The sequence below is a fragment of the Oryza sativa genome, chromosome 8, assembly GCF_034140825.1.
Source record: "Oryza sativa Japonica Group chromosome 8, ASM3414082v1".
Taxonomy (NCBI): domain Eukaryota; kingdom Viridiplantae; phylum Streptophyta; class Magnoliopsida; order Poales; family Poaceae; genus Oryza; species Oryza sativa.
This window is the reverse complement of record NC_089042.1, coordinates 6,509,763-6,528,556: the sequence shown is the minus strand read 5'-3', so window position 1 is coordinate 6,528,556 and position 18,794 is coordinate 6,509,763. Positions and strand designations below refer to the sequence as shown.

At 49.3% G+C, this 18,794-nt stretch overlaps 1 protein-coding gene across 1 annotated transcript; it reads right to left on the bottom strand.

The window, feature by feature from the left end:
• Nucleotides 1–359: 359 nt before the first annotated feature.
• Nucleotides 360–5,433, bottom strand: LOC107281903 (uncharacterized). The gene is made up of 5 exons (XM_015793729.3): nucleotides 4,162–5,433; nucleotides 1,564–3,621; nucleotides 1,429–1,485; nucleotides 1,237–1,344; nucleotides 360–1,152 (listed from the first exon to the last, which is right to left on the bottom strand). Exons 2-5 carry the CDS (start codon nucleotides 1,714–1,716, stop codon nucleotides 940–942), a joined length of 531 nt encoding a protein of 176 aa, XP_015649215.1. The 5' UTR covers nucleotides 1,717–3,621; nucleotides 4,162–5,433; the 3' UTR covers nucleotides 360–939.
• Between the last annotated feature and the right edge of the window lie 13,361 nt (nucleotides 5,434–18,794).

Sequence of the window (18,794 nt, the reverse complement as noted above, 5' to 3'; positions counted from 1 at the left end):
GCAGAGCTCTTAATGGAAAGTATTTGAAGAAATATTATCCAAGTGTATGGATCCATTCATGATTCGGCTACGATTGTGTCGATACATGACAGCCGAGGTGTTTACATTGCCTTTAGATGGCCGATATGACTCATATCGCCCTTAGACTTCTTATTTTATCATAATCGGTTGTATTTTGCCGATGTATGATGGCCGATATGTGTTATATCACCCTTAGTGTTTTTTCACTTATCATAATCGGTTGTGCTTTGCCGATGTATGATGGCCGATGTTTGTTGTATCGTCCTTAGTTGGTATTTTAATTTTATCAATGTTTGTCAACATGGTAAAATTAAGGGGCCATACATATACAAAAAATATGGACATCAAAAACAAAAGTTATATTAATCGGCATCAAGTTCATGAGAGCAAACTACGGAAGCACAAGAGTTTTAAAGCCAGTTACAAAAATATTTCTAAGTCCTATTACATATCATCAGTTCAATCGGCAAGGTATCTTTGAATAGCCGATATTGCCCTCTGCCTAATTTGCTCCACTTCATCTTGGGCGTCGGTTCCAGGAACAAACTTCAAGGACTTGGTTAGATCGGCAACATTTCTGATGGTAGCCTTCAACTTCAACTTCTGTTCTTCAACAACCTTGGGCAGATCGGCTAACTTTTGCCTCTTTAAGGCTAACTCGGTGTTGCACTCTTCAAGCTGAGCCAAGACCTCAATCCTTCGAGATTCTAGCCGATCTATATTGGATTGAATAGGCACCGGCCCAATGGATAGCTGATCTAACCTTGCCTTCTCCTTGTTCACGGACAGCCGATTGGCTTGGATAGTTGCTTCAATGTCTTTTCTTTCTCGCCGATCAGCTATCCTTTGCCTTGCTTTCTCTAATTTAAATTGATGTTGCTCAAGGAAAGCAGCCGGAGTCAGTGCAGCAACCAAGTCTTATGGGATCAAGTCTTGGATTTCATTGAACCTAGTTCTTATTGATCCACAGTAGGCGACCAATACATCTAGAGAGGCCTCCAACCGAGTTGATATATCTTGGAGATTCCTTTTCACATCATCAGTTAGAGGGGCAAGAGCCTTGCTAGTGGTGTCTTCCTCTTCTTCATCGAAGTATTGCCGAATATCAAAGGAGAACATATCGGCCAAGACCTAAAAAAGAAACAAATGAAGATGTTAAGTACATGAAAATTTTGTATACAGCCGATATGAGACTTCTTGAAGAAAGAAACTTACAGTGATAGTAGGAGGGGCTTGGACTTCTTCTTCTACATTGTGACTGCTTGCAGCCGATGGAGTATGTTCACTAGATGCTGGCTGGGCAGGAGGTGAAGGAGGAGAAGGCTGAAAGAAGATACAATTAAGAAGATACAATTACTAGTTAACATCGGCTGAGTTTAACATAAGATTTCAGAGAAATAAAGTTACCGATGGAGCTGGAGATGGTACTGGTGCTGGCTTTTTCCTTCCAGCAGATTTCTTTTGCTGCAAAAATCAAGTATTAATAAGAGAAATCAGCACATGAAAATTTTACTTGCATCAAGTTTGAACAGAAGTGCTTACCCTGGTTTGCCGAGCTAGGGCAATTGGTGTTGGAGGCGTTCTTTGAGGAGCCGGGATATCGGCTGGTGGTGTTTGTTCTCGTGCCTCGCTCAACTCAGCAGCTGCTTCATCGACAGCTTCTTCAATCTCTTCCTCAGCCAAGACTTCTTCCATGTCTGGATCAATAGCAGGCAGATTATCGGCTGGCTTTATGTCACGACTGAGAAAAATACATTTTCCCGAACGCTAGTGTATTAATCCCCGTCCCAGGAAAAGCCGGGGTACACCACACACAAATATGATATAAAAGACACATCTTTATTATATCGATAATATTTACATTATTACAAAGGCACTTAAGGCCTGACAATCAAAAATAAACAGCAGCGGACTAGCGGGCCTGCGGCTCCATCTTCACAGGCGCTCTGTCGCGACCGAGAAAATTGCCTTTTCCCGAACGCTAGTGTATTAATCCCCGTCCCAGGAAAAGCCGGGGTACACCACACAAACATGATATAAAAGACACATCTTTATTATATCGATAATATTTACATTATTACAAAGGCGCTTCAGGCCTGGCAATCAAAAATAAATAGCAGCGGACTAGCGGGCCTACGGCTCCATCTTCACAGGCGCTCAACTGGGGTATAAGCCAGGACTCCACCTAAGACTTCTTCTCCAAAGTTTCTCTTACTGAAGGGGGGAAAGGTAGAGCAAGAATGAGTACAACCACAGTACTCAGCAAGCCACACCGGCAGATGCATGATTAATGCAAGGGGGTACAAGGGGTAATGATATAGGGGTTAAATTTTGCAGAAAACAGCATTTAAAAGTCACTCAGTTGCCCAAAGTCATTTTATAAACACGATCCTAGAGCTACACAGTATTATTAATCAAGGCCGTGAACCCACACGAACCTGCCTTAACCCAAGGCCTACGATGATTCAGACCGAACTGGCAACCCGACCCTGGGTCCCAGCTCGTCCCAAGCCAACCCAGGCCAACCATTCCACATTTTAGTTGTTAAGCAGGTTTTAAGAATTAAAACACTAACTTGGCTACATTGCTCGGCTTGCCCATAACCGAGGGCGTGGCTATTCGAATAGATTATACTCTGATCAGAGGTGTACATCTTTACCCACAAGACATATCTTCCTCACGTGTAACCACGTGCCACATACCACCACGGTATACGGACGGAAGACGTGACATAGTTTCCAACCCATCCTAGCCATAGACAAGAGTACCGACCCAACCCCACCTATGGCCGGAACCCCCGGGACAGGCAGGCAGGATTGAGCCCCCTAGCAGCAGGACACCGGCCCTGTGCCATGACATCTCGACTACCGGGCCGCAGCTCGTGTAGCCTTCATTTGTCCTAGAGATGTCCATCGACCCCCGACTTCGTCCATCTCCATCCGTGTACTTTTGTTTATAACCAGACTGAGCCACAAACTAAGCCTTACCCACTAGACATGTGGAAGTACGGTAGTGCTTTGCAACAGAGGCCCGAGCTTAATCCTTATAGTACCCGAGGTACGACTAACAAAACCCAACCACGCACCTCGAGCCCAGCCTAAAACCATTTTGGGGGTTTTGAATAGAGGGTGAGGTGTGTGTCCAATTCCAACATAAGCCAACCATTCCATAGTGTCCAAATGATATGAGAATTCCCAAAGTCTAAAGTTATAAAAACCACCTAATGTTCCCTAATTAATCAGCGAAGCATCTACCTAAATTCATACTAGTGGGACCATGAATAGAGTACCCACTAGTTGGGGTTTGATTTTCCTAGGGTGAACAAGGTAATAATAACAATAGCAATAATAATGTCTTAACAATGATAAATAGGCATGGCTAAATAAAACAGTGATAACGCGGGAATTTAAATAAAGCGGTAATGCATTAATTTAACTCAAAATAATTTTATAAACTGGGATTCAATATGCTCAAGGATGATGTGACTTGCCTTGCTCAGAGAGAACGGCCTTCCGAACCTTCGGCGACGACCGCGAACCACGCTTCGGGAACCTCCGGAACGACAGAAGCTACGCGAAGCACACAAGCAAAGCTACAAGCCTATAAAGAAGCAATAACAATACATAAAAAGAAAGCACACGGTTCTTTAGGTTATAACAAACATTAGGAGACTTGAACGGGTCGATTCAGAGTTCGTATGACCAAGATATGATCATCCGAAGTTTAATGCTGTTATATGGAGATTTGCGGATTATTATAGTTAAGCTTTGCAATTATAAAACATGTGTAAGCGCTAGCCTGGAAAAGACAAGAAGGCTGCGCCGTTGACATGCGGACCCCACATGTCAACCTAAAGGACCGCGGTAGACCGAGTACACAGAGACGGTCCACGGATCGACGGAAGCAGATCCCGTGTGTCAACCGAGGCGAGTGGCCGACAAACGGACTCCACTAGACACCACACGGGCTGCACACGTAGAAACCACGCGGCTACCGAGCGGGCACACAAACACGGTCACCACACGCACAAGCGAACGACTACCGACACCGGTACACGGGTACCGGGGCCGACAACCGCACAACGAGCACGGGCGACACCGAAAGGACGAGGACGGGGCAGCGAGGGAGAGGGATCCTTACCACCACGCGACGAGGCGTGGGAACGACAACGATGAACGGGCGCGGCGGAGGCGGCCGGGAACTACGGAGACGAACGGCGAGGGGACGACTTCGGCGGCGATCCTTGGACGAAGGCGAGACGCGGCCGGCACGAGGCTTGACGACGCGGAGCCGAGGACGAAGACGACGACGGGGCTGCTGCACACTTGACGAAACGCGGGCGGCGGACGAGAACGGCTCGACGGAGGGACGAACGCCACGACGACCGGGAGCGACGAGAGGACGACGACGACGACGACCGGGGCCGGCGAGGAGGCGACGAGGGCAGCCGGCAGCGGCTGCACGGAGGCGAGGATGGCGTGGAACACGCCGCTGCGATGCCGACGACGGAGGCGGCGCCGCGAGACGACGAGCCGGCGACTGACGGGACGTCGACGACGAGAACGAACGGAGACAACGACGATGGACCGCGGAGGGGTTTGGTCGAAGGGGAGGCGAGGCCGAGGGCGACCTTGCCGCTGCGATGCCGGAGGTGGTGGTGCCGTGGCTGACCGGTAAACAAGCGAGGAGGAACGGGCGGCCGGAGGACTCCGGCGAGGCGGGTGGAGGGGTTGGTGGCGACACGGCGGTGTTCCGGCGAAACCGAGGTGTGGCCGGGGAAGGAGACGATGCCACGGCACCGACGAAGGAGACGGCGACGTCGGCCGACGCTCCGACGAGGGACAGCAGCCGGCTGGAGGGAGTACAGTGGCACCAATGCCACTGGTTGCCAGCGGGGACGCGTCTCCGGTGGTCTCCGCGTGAAACGGAGGCGACGCCGGTGGAGGGGAAGCAGCTGCGATGCTGCTGGCGGCGACGGCGCGACCGGACGACGCTCCGGCGAGGAGGGAGAGGCGGCTGGAGGTGGCCGGCGGCACGGGAGAGAGAGGACGACGGCGGGGAGAGGCGGGGCGGCCACGAGAGAGCGCGGGAGGGGGCTAAAACTGGAGAACGTACCGAGGTGGTTCCATTTTATAGGATGGGGGAGGGAGCCGGGCACGGGAGAGGGCGGAACGGCGACGGGAAACACGGCCGGCGGCCATGGTTGGTGGCCGGGAAAAGCGCGGCCGTTCCCGACGATTGGGGGCGCCATTCAAGGGGGAAAACGGGGGAATTCAAAGAGGATGGAAAGGGGATTAATTCCCCCCAATTAATTTTGGAATCCAACGCTTGAATCGCGCGGATTCGAGAGAGCAAGAAACTAGGGTTCACGGGAGAGAGAGAGGAGCTGTGCGGGAGGAGGAAGAAGCGCCTAGCAGGCGGGTCCCACGAGGGGCGCGTGCTCAGCGCGCGTGCGACGCGCGTGCACGCGGGAGGGAGGGGCGGCTCGGGCAGGGGGCGCGGCTTGGGCCGAGCGGCCGGCCCAGGAGGAGAGGAGGGAGAGGCAGCCCGGGAGAGAGAGGGAGGAGGAAGCTGGGCCGAGGGGAAGGGGAGCCCAAGAGAAGGAGGGAGAGAAGGAGAGGGAGAGAAAGAGAGGGAGGAAGAGAGGACTTCCGCCGCAGGCCGAGGGAGAGAGAGGGAGGCTTTGGGCCAGACTTGGCCCAAAGGAGGGAGAGGGATTATTTTTAGCTTTTTCTTTTTAATAAACTTTGATAATTGTTTTTGTTGCTTAATAATTATTTCCGGTGCTCTGAAAATTCAAGTAAAATTTGAGGGCTCCTTTTAGACCAAGGAGAATTTAACAAAAATTCTCCGGGCCACATTCGAATTTTTTTCTTGTACGTATTTTAGTGTTTGCCAATTTATTTTCGAATTTTAATTAATTCTATTATTCCTTTTAGCGAATGATTTTTAATTCGGGATGAATTTATCAGGACGTGACAGCTCAACTGGGGTATAAGCCAGGACTCCACCAAAGACTTCTTCTCCAAAGCTTCTCTTACTGAAGGGGGGGGGGAGAGATTGAGCAAGAATGAGTACAACCACAGTACTCAGCAAGCCACCGGCAGATGCATGATTAAAGCAAGGGGGTACAAGGGGTAATAATATAGGGGTTAAGTTTTGCAGAAAACAGCATTTAAAAGTCACTTAGTTGCCCAAAGCCATTTTATAAAGACGATCCTAGAGTTACACAGTGTTATTAATCAAGGCCGTGAACCCTCACGAACCTGCCTTAACCCAAGGCGTACGATGATTCAGACCGAACTGGCAACCCGACCCTGGGTCCCAGCTCGTCCCAAGCCAACCCAGGCCAACCATTCCACATTTTAGTTGTTAGGCAGGTTTTAAGAATTAAAACACTAACTTGGGTACATTGCTCGGCTTGCCCATAACCGAGGGCGCGGCTATTCGAATAGATTATACTCTGATCAGAGGTGTACATCTTTACCCACAAGACACATCTCTCTCACGTGTAACCACGTGCCACATACCACCACGGTATATGGACGAAAGACGTGACATAGTTTCCAACCCATCCTAGCCATAGACAAGAGTACCGACCCAACCCCACTTACGGCCGGGACCCCCGGGACAGGTAGGCAGGACTGAGCCCCTAGCAGCAGGACACCGGCCCTGTGGCATGACATCTCGACTACCGGGCCGCAGCTCGTGTAGCCTTCATTTGTCCTAGAGATGTCCATCGACCCCCGACTTCGTCCATCTCCATCCGTGTACTTTTGTTTATAACCAGACTGAGCGACAAACTAAGCCTTACCCACTAGACATGTGGAAGTACGGTAGTGCTTTGCAACAGAGGCCCGAGCTTAATCCTTATAGTACCCGAGGTACGACTAGCAAAACCCAACCACGCACCTCGAGCCCAGCCTAAAACCATTTTAGGGGTTTTGAATAGAGGGGGAGGTGTGTGTCCAATTCCAACAAAAGCCAACCATTCCATAGTATCCAAGTGATATGAATATCCCAAAGTCTAGAGTTGTAAAACCACCTAATGTTACCTAATTAAGCGGCGAAGCATCTACCTAAATTCATACTAGTGGAACCATGAATAGAGTACCCACTAGTTGGGGTTTTATTTTCCTAGGGTGAACAAGATAATAATAACAATAGCAATAATAAGGTCATAACAAAGGTAAATAGGCATGGCTAGATAAAACAGGGATAACGCGGGAATTTAAATAAAGCGATAATGCAATAATTTAAATCAAAATAATTTTATAAACTGGGATTCAATATGTTCAAGGATGATGTGACTTGCCTTGCTCATTTTCCCAAACGTCGGCTTCAACTTCCACGAAGAGCGAATCTTCCGAAGCTGCAGCGTTTACACGACCAACGGAAAAGAAAAGGCTTTTACTCTAATAAACTCCATATAACAAGTAGGAACAAAGCACAAAAATGGGTTCTTGACTTCTTAAGGAAAAATTAGAGACTTGAACAGTCCAATTCCGAGTTCAAATGGCCAAGTTATGGCCATTTGAAGTTTATATGCTCTTTAAATGAATATTTGCGAATTTCTTCATTTAAATTTTAATTTAAAAATGGTTTATTGCGTCAGCCGAGGGGAGGGGCGCGCGGACCGGGTCCACGGGAGTGGGGCCCACGCGGCAGCCTCACGGTCCACGATGGACCGGGCGCACCCGGGCTCACACCAGCCGGCGCCGTGGGTCCCACGCGTCAGCCACACCCGAGGGCGCGGGCGGCTGACGGCCGGGCCCCACGCGGCAGCCGCACGGTGCGCCCGAAAGCGGCCACGCCGGCACAGCCGACGGGAGGCGGCGCGCCCGCGCCCCTATGGTCGCCGGCGGCGGCCATAGGCACGGCGGAGCGGCGGCCGAGAGAGGGGAAGGGAAGGGGGAAAAGAAGCGGCGGTCCACGGCTCACCCTAGGTGGACGGCGACGACGGAAAGGCAGCCGGAGCGGAGGAAGGCGGCGGCGCTGCTCGGGTCGACGGGGACGGCGGCGTTCCGGTGGTCGGCGAGCGAAACGGAGGGGTGGACGAGGTCGCCGAGGATGCGGCGAAGCCGAAGGAGGCGACGCCGGGGTGGGAGATGGTCCGGGGTGACGACGAAGGCGGACCGGAGCTCGACGGAGACAGCGGAGAGAGAGAGAGACGGCGCGAGCTCGATTCCGTCGAGGAGGAAGGGCGGCGAGAGGCGGAAACAGACGGAGGAGGCGCGGGGAGGGTTTATATAGGGTTGGAAGGGGGAGAGGGCGGCCGGCGGGGAAGGAATAGGCGCGGGAGGTCCGGCCGCCATCAATGGCGCCGGCGAGATTTGCGGGGGCAAATCCGCCCGTTTGAACGCGAGAGAGAGAGGGAAAAGTGGGGGGAAAGGGAGAGGGGATCAAGGGGAGTGATTTCCCCCTCTTTATTGCACGCGGGGACGGCGGGAGGCGGCGGGATTCGCGGCGGCGGCGGCGCTAGGGCGCGGGCGAGACGGCGGGAGCGGCGGGAGGAAGGGGATGACGGGTGGGCCCCACCCGTCAGCGAGGGTGGCTGGCAGGCCCGCCCGTCAGCGGCGCGCGCACGGGGAGAGGCCGGATGGGCCACGGGGAGAGGAGAGGGAGGGGGAGGGAGATGGGCCGAGCCGGCCCAAGAGGGAGAGGGAGGGAAAGGGGACTTTTTAGAGTTTTTCTTTTTATAAAATCATTTTAACTTTGTTTATTTCTTAATAATTATTATTTGTGCTCTGAAAATTCCACTAAAATTTGAGGGCTCTTTTTAGACCAAGGAGAATTTAACAAAAATTCTCCGGACCATATTCAAATTTTTCTGGCACGTATTTTAGTGTTTGCCAATTTCTTTTCGAATTTTAATTAATTCTATTATTCTTTTTAGAGGATGATTTTTATTTCGGGATGAATTTATCAGGACGTGACACTTTATCTTTTGCTTCCTGGACTTCTTTTTCTGCAGCCGATGGATCCGCAACCGATGCTTTGGTTTTCCTTTTCTTTCCAGCATCAGCTGGGATTGGCTCTCTCATCTGCCCTTGGAGAAGGCTTGCTGTCTTAGGGGCATGGAAGCCGATGATAGGGGAAGCTAATCTACCACCGTTTGGAAGGAGGCTTGCTGCATAATCGATCTCCCGACCACTCTCACTTTGATGAGGGGGAGAAGTCTCTGTGGTCTGCAAACAGAAGAAAAAACTGGTTACGTACAAATCGGCTTGCAGGTATCAAACAGAATTGACAAAGGTAAAAGAACTTACTTGAGGGATCAGATCAGAGAATAGATCAGTCATATACATCGAAGTTGTCTGATGAAAGAGGTGTTTCTTCCATTCGACCCACCATTGGTCAAAAGATTTGCTCCCGAACAAGGCTTGTTCGATGTTCTCTATACTGCCAAGTGAAGGTCCTTCAATGTTTAGTAGCCGATCCATCATCAGAGCCAATGTAATTTCTCCCCTACTTTGGATCCTGTCGGCAAAGTACAACCCAATCGACAGTTGTCCCAATCCAAGTTGCTTTGCAGCACTCATTGGGTGATAAAACTCATAAGATATCTGGATGTTTTTGCCCTGATGGATGCCGACTAGAAGTATGCAGGGGGTGATGGCTATAGTAAAGACTTTTCTGGATTTCTCAAACTTCTCAGAGTTGATCTCATCAAATCTAAAATCCGAAGGAAGTTGAAAGCTAGCCGAATCAGCATATGCGAACCAGACTCTAGCGTTCTTCGGGAAACCATCATAAAAGTTGCAAAAGCAGTCCTTGAGCAGTTCAGCAGATAGCTTGGCCCCGGTGTTCCTTGATGCTGCCTCTCCAAAGGACATGCATCGGCGGTGGGTGACTTCTTCACCATCCTCATCCGTGATCAGCTCAAACCTTGGGAAGTCTTCTTCTGTTAAAGATGGTCGATCGACAACTTCCTTGGTAATCAAGTTGAGCCAGATCTGAAGTAGCCACCATGGACCACATGTGCCGATTACTGTCCCATAAGCAATCTTAGCTGATGCATTGCTTAGGGTTTGGTAAAGATAGCCGAGGAGATATTTCCCTAAGGGGAATTGCTTTTTCTCAACCAGTTTTTCGGCTAGATGTTGCCAGTTTGCAGTAGGGCCGCACCTTGCACCACAGAATAGAAATTTTTCTAACCACATAAGAAGGAAAGCTGTGTGATCCCTCAGGCTTACAGACCCATCACCCATGTTCATTGAAACAAATCCAGACCAGCCACCTATGCTCTTGGTTTTGAAGTCGAATTTGTTCTTGGTGTTCAAGCTGACTGGATTAGCCGATGAGGTTATATCAAGGCCAGTTATCATAGTGATATCCAAGAGTGTGGGGGTCATCGGCTCTTGGTTGAAAAGGAAGGTGTTTAAGGTATTGGACCAGAATTAGCTGGCAGCCGACATCAAGGGTTCGTCCTTAGCCATATCTGTAGCAGTCAAGGCTAAAGCTTGTGCTATCCCAATTTCTTCCCAGTGGCCTTGCTTGCTAGCCGATACCCTTTTATACCAAGCCGTCCAACTTTTCACAGTTGATGGCCATGACTTGATGGTGTTTTTCCAGATTCCTAGATTGGGGTTGGCTAGCCTAAAAGGGATTCTATTGGTTTCGGCATTGATGAAGTATGTTGGATCTAGATTGCCGATTGGACCGAGGAAGTACTGATTGGGGTAAGTTAAACTCGGGATTGCGATTTGATGAGAGGATTGCTACAGAAGAAAAGAAAAGGAAGGCGAATTGAGCAAGGAAAGAACCAATCTACTGCAAAAGAAAGGGATCTAGACGACAGAAACTTACCTCAGGGAACTCAGCCGATGGGGCGCTTGATGGACCAGCAGAGGTCGACATCGCCGGAACGGAGGTTGTCGCTGTGATGAGATCGCCTATGGAATCGCCAAGCGCATCGAGGGGATCGCCGGAGAGAGAAGAGACAGATGTGGCTTGAGCGGAGAAAACGGAAGTAACGGTGTGAATTTTCTCGGGGGTGACGATTAATATTTAAAGTGGTGTGGTAACGGTCAAAAAAGGCAAGCCTAGATTTTTCTAGAGATAAGATTTGGAAAATCCGCAACATTACGAAATATTCCGGACTTGGGGGGCATGTGTTAACAACCAAATTTGGTAAATCAAACATCGGAGATAAAGATAAAACCGAAGTGGAATAAAAGGGATTAGCGGTTTCGGAAACAGAGTGCGCATCGGCTGAAATCTGAATCGGCTGCGACCTAAATCGGCAGAGTTCGAGTCAGACAAGGTAACCGATGGAGCCGATTCCGGCAATATGGCATTGGAAACGTTGTCGGATCGGGTTGATATGCTTCATATGGATTGCCACGCACGGACTGAGTCCTGAGAAGGCAATTGTATCTATTAATTAGGATATTTTATGTAATTTCCTTATACTTTGAAGTCATTAAGAGTCTGCCTTAGGGACTTGTTCGTATCCTAAGTTGTAATAGAGTTAGGAGTTGTGTCCGACAAGGACATATCATGTACTTTGGGTATAAAAGTAAGCCCAAACCCGTGTAATCAATGAACGATCAGTTCAATAACAATCTCGGCGCATTGCCACTGTTTCGTTTTCGTTTACTTTCGATGAGTTTTTGCTTTCGAGTTGGGCTGCATCAGTTCGATCTCTGACAACGAGGTAAAACTTGTTATGGCGGCTTGTGTTTTCGGGATTAGTGCTTCCATCTTTATGACATTCTAATATTGTCTATGTAAGCTGCTGATTTATCATATATTCTATATAATCTAGAGCAATATTGCTATCTAACCTTCAATCGACAAACGTTTATTGTTAGAAGGCAGCCGATAGGGTTAGATATCAACGCTAACTTAGATTATATATGTAAAATCAAGGAGTTGATTTAGCTTCTGTGTGATGAAAATATTGGTGGTTTGTGACATTTCATGTGTGAAATATTGGTTTCTTATGATGCGATTTCGAAGATTAATAGATGTTTGATTTTGTCAAGTAATGGCACGGTTGACCCCTGGCGGTCAGACCGGCTGAATGCCACCGGTTAGACCGCAGGTCATGCGGTGGTCAGACCGGCCAGGCCGCGGTCTGACTGGCAGGTTCTAGATTTGCTTTGGTTTCGGGTTGGTTTGTCGGATTTGGATAGTTCCTTACTAATGTGAGTCAAGTTGGGACGAACATGTGCTCGGAATATGGTTTCTTTGTTGTTGCATGTGCAGGTGTTGCTTAAGGCCTCAGGAGAGTGTTGCCGGTGATAGATCGGAGTCGACTTGGGAGAAGTAGATGTCCAGGGATCAAGAGATCACGCGGATACTAAAGGCTAGAGGACAATGCACGTGGTGATGAAGATTTCAAAGGGTAAACAAGTGGATTGTGAACGTATGGAAAGAGGAGTCGAATTTGGAAGAGAGTCCGAATTCGGGAAGATTGAAAGAGATAAGGAAAGGGATGAGTTGGATACTTGCAAGAGAGGATTTCCTATGTGGATAGGAGTCCTAAGTTGTGTTAGATTCGTAGGCTTTGCATAGCCTACCTCATGTATAAATAGAAAGGAAGGGTGTGGTCTCTCGGTATCCGTTTTAGAGAGACACATGTTGAGAGAAAGTTAGGGTTTCGAGGTTAATTCGAGATCTTGGTGAGGAGTGTTGTAGTTGCACTTTGTAAACACTAGTTGATGCAATAAAGTTGTAAAGTTCTAATCTACATCTTCGAGTTTGTTATCTACTAGTGTTTCTGGGTCCCGACGGTCTAACCGCAGGCAGGGCGGCAGCCTGACCGGTGGGAGTGCAGCGGTCTGACCGCAGGTGTGCGCATGGTCTGACCGGCAAGAATACGGCGGTCTGCCCGGCGGTGATTGAGCGGTTCGACTGGCGATGCTCAACTTCGTTCGAGGTAATCTTTTATTCCGCAAAAGATTTTGGGTTTTTGGTTTTCACTACCATTCACCCCCATCTGGTAGGTTTGTCTGGTCTTGTTCGATCCTACAAGTGGTATCAGAGCCTCATTTTTCTATTTGATCTTTATCGATCTTTAGATTTGTTGCCATGGCTGAAAAGTTTTCAAGCAAACCTCACATCTTCAATGGAGTTAATTTTGACTATTGGAAGAAAAAGATCGAATCTTATATCACTTCTCAAGGTTATGATATTTGGTTGAAAGTTGCTTCTGTTTATGAGATTCCTGATCGCATTGAAACTATTGCTCAAAAAGCTGATTTTGAAAATAATTGCAAAGCACGCAACATTATTCTTAATGCCATTTCTCGCTCCGATTTTGATCGTGTTTCACATCTTGCAACTGCTAATGAGATTTGGAAAGCTTTCAACGATTTTCACACTGGATCTTCAAACATTAAGGAGTTGCAAAAAGATGTTTTCAAAAAGGAATACATCAAGTTTGAGATGAATTCTGGTGAATCATTGGATGATTATTTGGGGCGTTTCAATAAAATCTTGAGTGATCTTGGATCTGTTGATGCTTCTTACAATGTCAACTATTCTCAATCTAAGGTTGCTTGTTACTTTATGAATGGTCTTGACATGAAAATCTGGGATGTTAAAGTGACTTCTATTCAGGAATCTGTTGGCATGAACACCCTGACTTTGGATATTCTCTACACCAAATTGAAAACATATGAGATGAATATTCTTTCTAAAAGAACTGATTCTAAATCTACTGCTTTGGTGTCTTCATCTAGTTCTTCTATTGATTCCACTCCCATGTCTATTTTTTCCGCTTTTAATGCCTTGTCCGAGGATCAACTAGAGGGAGTTAGTGAGGAGGACTTGGTTTTGATTGCTAATAGAGCTTCTAAAGCTTTGAGTAATACTAGATCCAGGAGAAGAGGAGGACCACAACGTTGCTTTGAATGTGGACAACTTGGCCATATTCGTTCTCAATGTCCCAAGCTCAGAAGAGGAACAAAGGCGGTAGATCAAGATGAAGTCAAGAATGCCAAGAACACCAAGGACGACAAACAAAGCAAGAAGCAATTCAAGAACATGAAGATGAAGAAGTTCTATCAAAAGGCGATAGATGAAGCATATGCGGCAATTCAAGAATCAAGTGATGTTGATTTTGATAGTGATGGAGATGATGACAAGGGGAAGAACATCGTTGGAGTTTGTCTCATGGCTAGAAGCATTGATGAGGATTCAGGAGATGACAATGAGGTAATTCCTCCTTCTAGTGTTGAATATTATCAAGATATTATTGCTAGACTTGGTTTTAAAATTTCTAAGTTTGAGAAAAGATTAGTCCATATGAAGCTACCATTGAATCTCTTAAGGCTGAAAATAGTAGTATAAAATCTCTTGTTCCTGATAATGATGAATGTCAATCTTGTGAGGTTTTATGTGCTGAAATTAAGTCTAATAGAGATGTTTGTATCAAAAAGCTTGATGTTGAATCTAGGAAAACTAAGAAATTTGAATCTTGTGTTGCTCTTAGCTTTGCCATGAACACTAGATTGGTTGATGAATTGTTTTTAACTAAGAGAGCTTTGAATAAATGTCAAGTTGCTTTGTTTGCTAGCTCGATATTTAACTTGATTAGCTCTAAGAGGATTAAGCAATCTAGTACCAAACTTTGTTTGACATGTGTGGATATTATGGGTACCCCATACCCATACGGCATGGTTATCCGACTAGTCATAGGGGATAACTTATATCTATGTAATATGTAACAGATCATGACTTGGGTGTTACGTTTCCTTGTATATTACGGAACGGCCTAAAGTCCTGATTTAGGAAACCGATACCGTATTGGTTAAGGTTTCTATCTTGTAATCCTGCCCCCCATCCTATATAAGGTGGGCAGGAGGCCCTCTAGGGGGCAGAGATATATGATGAGACAACCTGATCGTCAGATCAATACACACTCGGCGGATTCAAATCCCCAAACAGGAGTAGGGTATTACCTCTCATTGAGAGGGCCTGAACCTGTCTAAATCCTTTGTCTCCACATCCATCCACTTTTAGGTCTCGTGCGCTACCCCGTTTTATTATTGCCGAAATCATGTTTCGACAGTTGGCGCGCCAGGTAGGGGATGCGTCGAATTACCCGTCGAAAAGTGAGATGGAATCGACTTCAGAAGAAACGGCGAGATCAATCTCACCGAAGAATTCGATGGCTCGAACTTTGAACCGGGTTTGTCGTTCCAATCTATTTTTTATTAGATTAATTTTTTTTTCTATCATAGATCAATCTTCTGGTATATTTTCTTGTGTCGATCTCATGTCGGTCGGCGGAGATCAAGCCGAAGCTGTCGACGACGCCCTCACGCATCGAGACTTTCTTCGTGCTTTGCTGGCGGACATGTGGTGGCCATTGCTGGGCACAGCTTACCAGGAGAAAACACTGCATGAGTTGATTCAACTGATCAACATACATGCACGATCCAACCAACATGCACATTACGTCTACAGAGTTAATCTGTTTACTAGTTGATTCTAACCAGCAATTATTTTGTTGCTATCTGTCTTGCATGTACACCGCCGGCCGTATCTACTGCCGGCTATATCCGTCAGCGCCGACCGGCTCCACCGTCTCCGTAGTCGATCGCCTCCGAGCTGTTATCATTAGGCTTTACAGCTGCCCCGGTCGGTCATCTACATGCTGCCGACTCTCCGAGGTCGCAGGGCCGTTGATGGCTTCCGCCGGCTACTGCTGATTGCGGCATTGCGACCCAAGCTGATCGACGCGCACGACGTATCCAAGCCACGCCGTACAACTTGGGTTGGCTGTTCCAATTTAATTTTTATTAGATTGATTATTAATTAATCCCTAATCGCCGGCCGTTTTGATTTCCTGGCAATTTTTGTTGTTTTTCACATGCTGGTTGAGATCACGACACGGCCGCCATCGTCGCCTACTCGGCCACTCGGGTGCCTCTTGCCGTGTCCGAGTGCTCCTCTCTTCCCTTCCATGCAGATGGACGTGCTGCTAGATTGGCACAGGACACAGGAATATACTCGGCCACCAGGAGCAAGCACGTGTTTACGTCGATTTAATCTACATGTATGCTGGAGCGATGGTTGTTCGCATGCATTGGATGGCAGTCGAGATCAAACAATCGTTCACTGCTTGCGGCCTCGCTGCCACGGTTGGTGTGTGCCGCTGCCGTTGCCGATAGCGACATCGTCTTCACCACTGGCTTGCCTCCGTCGCCGCCGAGTGGTGCCTCCGCCTACACGGCTGGCCTATTATGCCGCCGCTGTTGGGCGTCTACGACTTCACCGCAGGCTTGCCTCTGTCGCCGCCGAGTGGTGCCTCCGCCTACACGGCTGGCCTATTATGCCGCCGTTGTTGGGCGTCTACGTCTTCACCGCCGGCCTGCCTCCGTCGCCGCCGACTGGTGTCCCCGCCTATACGGTGGGTTGGTCACACCACCGTTCATGGGCGTCCACGTCTTCGCCGACCGGCTGGCCTTCGCCGCCGCCGACTGGTGTTTCTGCCTACACGGCTAGCCTATTATGCCGCTGCTGTTGGGCGTCTACGACTTCACCGCCGGCTTGCCTCCGTCGCCGCCGAGTGGTGCCTCCGCCTACACGGCTGGCCTATTATGCCGCCGCTGTTGGGCGTCTACGACTTCACCGCCGGCTTGCCTCCGTCGCCGTCGAGTGGTGCCTTCTGCCTACACGGCTGGCCTATTATGCCACCGTTGTTGGGCGTCTACGACTTCACCGCCGGCTTGCCTCCGTCGCCGCCGAGTGGTGCCTTCTGCCTACACGGCTAGCCTATTATGCCGCTGCTGTTGGGTGTCTACGACTTCACCGCCGGCTTGCCTCCGTCGCCGCCGAGTGGTGCCTCCGCCTACACGGCTGGCCTATTATGCCACCGTTGTTGGGCGTCTACGACTTCACCGCCGGCTTGCCTCCATCGCCGCCGAGTGGTGCCTTCTGCCTACACGGCTAGCCTATTATGCCGCTGCTGTTGGGCGTCTACGACTTCACCGCCGGCTTGCCTCCGTCGCCGCCGAGTGGTGCCTCCGCCTACACGGCTGGCCTATTATGCCGCCGCTGTTGGGCGTCTACGACTTCACCGCCGGCTTGCCTCCGTCGCCGCCGAGTGGTGCCTCCGCCTACACGGCTGGCCTATTATGCCGCCGCTGTTGGGCGTCTACGACTTCACCGCCGGCCTGCCTCCGTCGCCGCCGACTGGTGTCTTCATTGTTATTGATGGACGACTTTGTTCCCACATTGGCCACTTCTGCCATCACCAAGGGGAATATTACAAAGCTAAGTCATCATTTATTTTATTCTTTATATGATATTTTTCCCTTTCCTCTGCCTCACTACACCAATTGGTCTTCCATTGAGTAGTGAGTCGGGGGCTACAGATGTTATATCATATTTTTTATAATATTTATCTTGATTGCTTGCGACATAATCTGAGTACAAAAGTACCTATCGAGTTATGGAGTTCTATCTTCCTATGCTTTCCATTTGGTTTGCCAATGGATGGTTGCCTTTGGGCCGATTCCTAGCACCCGGGGCCTCGTTGGATGGACCGAGTAACGCAAGGTGCTAAGTATTACTTGGAAGAAATCAAAAGCATAGAGATAATATAATTTATTTTCTGCTCTTAATAATTGCAAAAGTACCTGAGTAGTAAATTCTGATCCGTGAAACTTTGTTCCATTAATGACGAACTCATGTCACTCATATGCATGTTTGGGAAATGCCTAGGCCGACTCCCGATGCTTGGGGGCTATGACTAGTCGGACAGAGTGTTTAAACGTACAGAGTCATCTGCTCGGGGAAATCAAAATTGACAAGAGGAGAAATACATATTTATAAATATTTTAAAATACTTGATTTTTTCTCGAGTATTATATTTATATCAGATACTACTCATCCTATATGTTTGTTCTGCAGGATCCAGATCCAGATATGCATAAAAGGGATTCATGGCTTTAAGCTTATCTCTTACGCTCTAGGAATGGATCAGTCAGAACATCACCGACCGGCTTGCCTTCGCCGCCGCCGACTGGTGTTTCCGCCTGCACGGCTGGCCTTTATGCCGCTGTTGTTGGGCGTCCACGTCTTCACCGACCGGCCGCCTCGTCCGCCGCCGACTGGTGTTTCCGCCTACACGGCTGGCCTATTATGCCGTCGTTGTTGGGCGTCTACGTCTTCACCGACTGGCTTGCCTTCGCCGCCGCCGACTGGTGTTTCCGCCTGCACGGCTGGCCTTTATGCCGCCGTTGTTGGGCGTCTACGTCTTCACCGACCGGCTTGCCTTCGCCGCCGCCGACTGGTGTTTCCGCCTGCACGGCTGGCCTATTATGCCGCCGTTGTTGGGCGTCTACGTCTTCACCGACCGGCTTGCCTTCGCCGCCGCCGACTGGTGTTTCCGCCTGCACGGCTGGCCTTTATGCCGCCGTTGTTGGGCGTCTACGTCTTCACCGACCGGCTTGCCTTCGCTGCCGCCGACTGGTGTTTCCGCCTGCACGGCTGGCCTTTATGCCGCTGTTGTTGGGCGTCCACGCCTTCACCGACCGGCTTGCCTTCGCCGCCGCCGACTGGTGTTTCCGCCTGCACGGCTAGCCTATTATGCCGCTGTTGTTGGGCGTCCACGCCTTCACCGACCGGCTTGCCTTCGCCGCCGCCGACTGGTGTTTCCGCCTGCACGGCTAGCCTATTATGCCGCTGTTGTTGGGCGTCCACGTCTTCACCGACCGGCTTGCCTTCGCCGCCGCCGACTGGTGTTTCCGCCTGCACGGCTGGCCTATTATGCCGCCGCTGTTGGGCGTCTACGTCTTCACCGACCGGCCGCC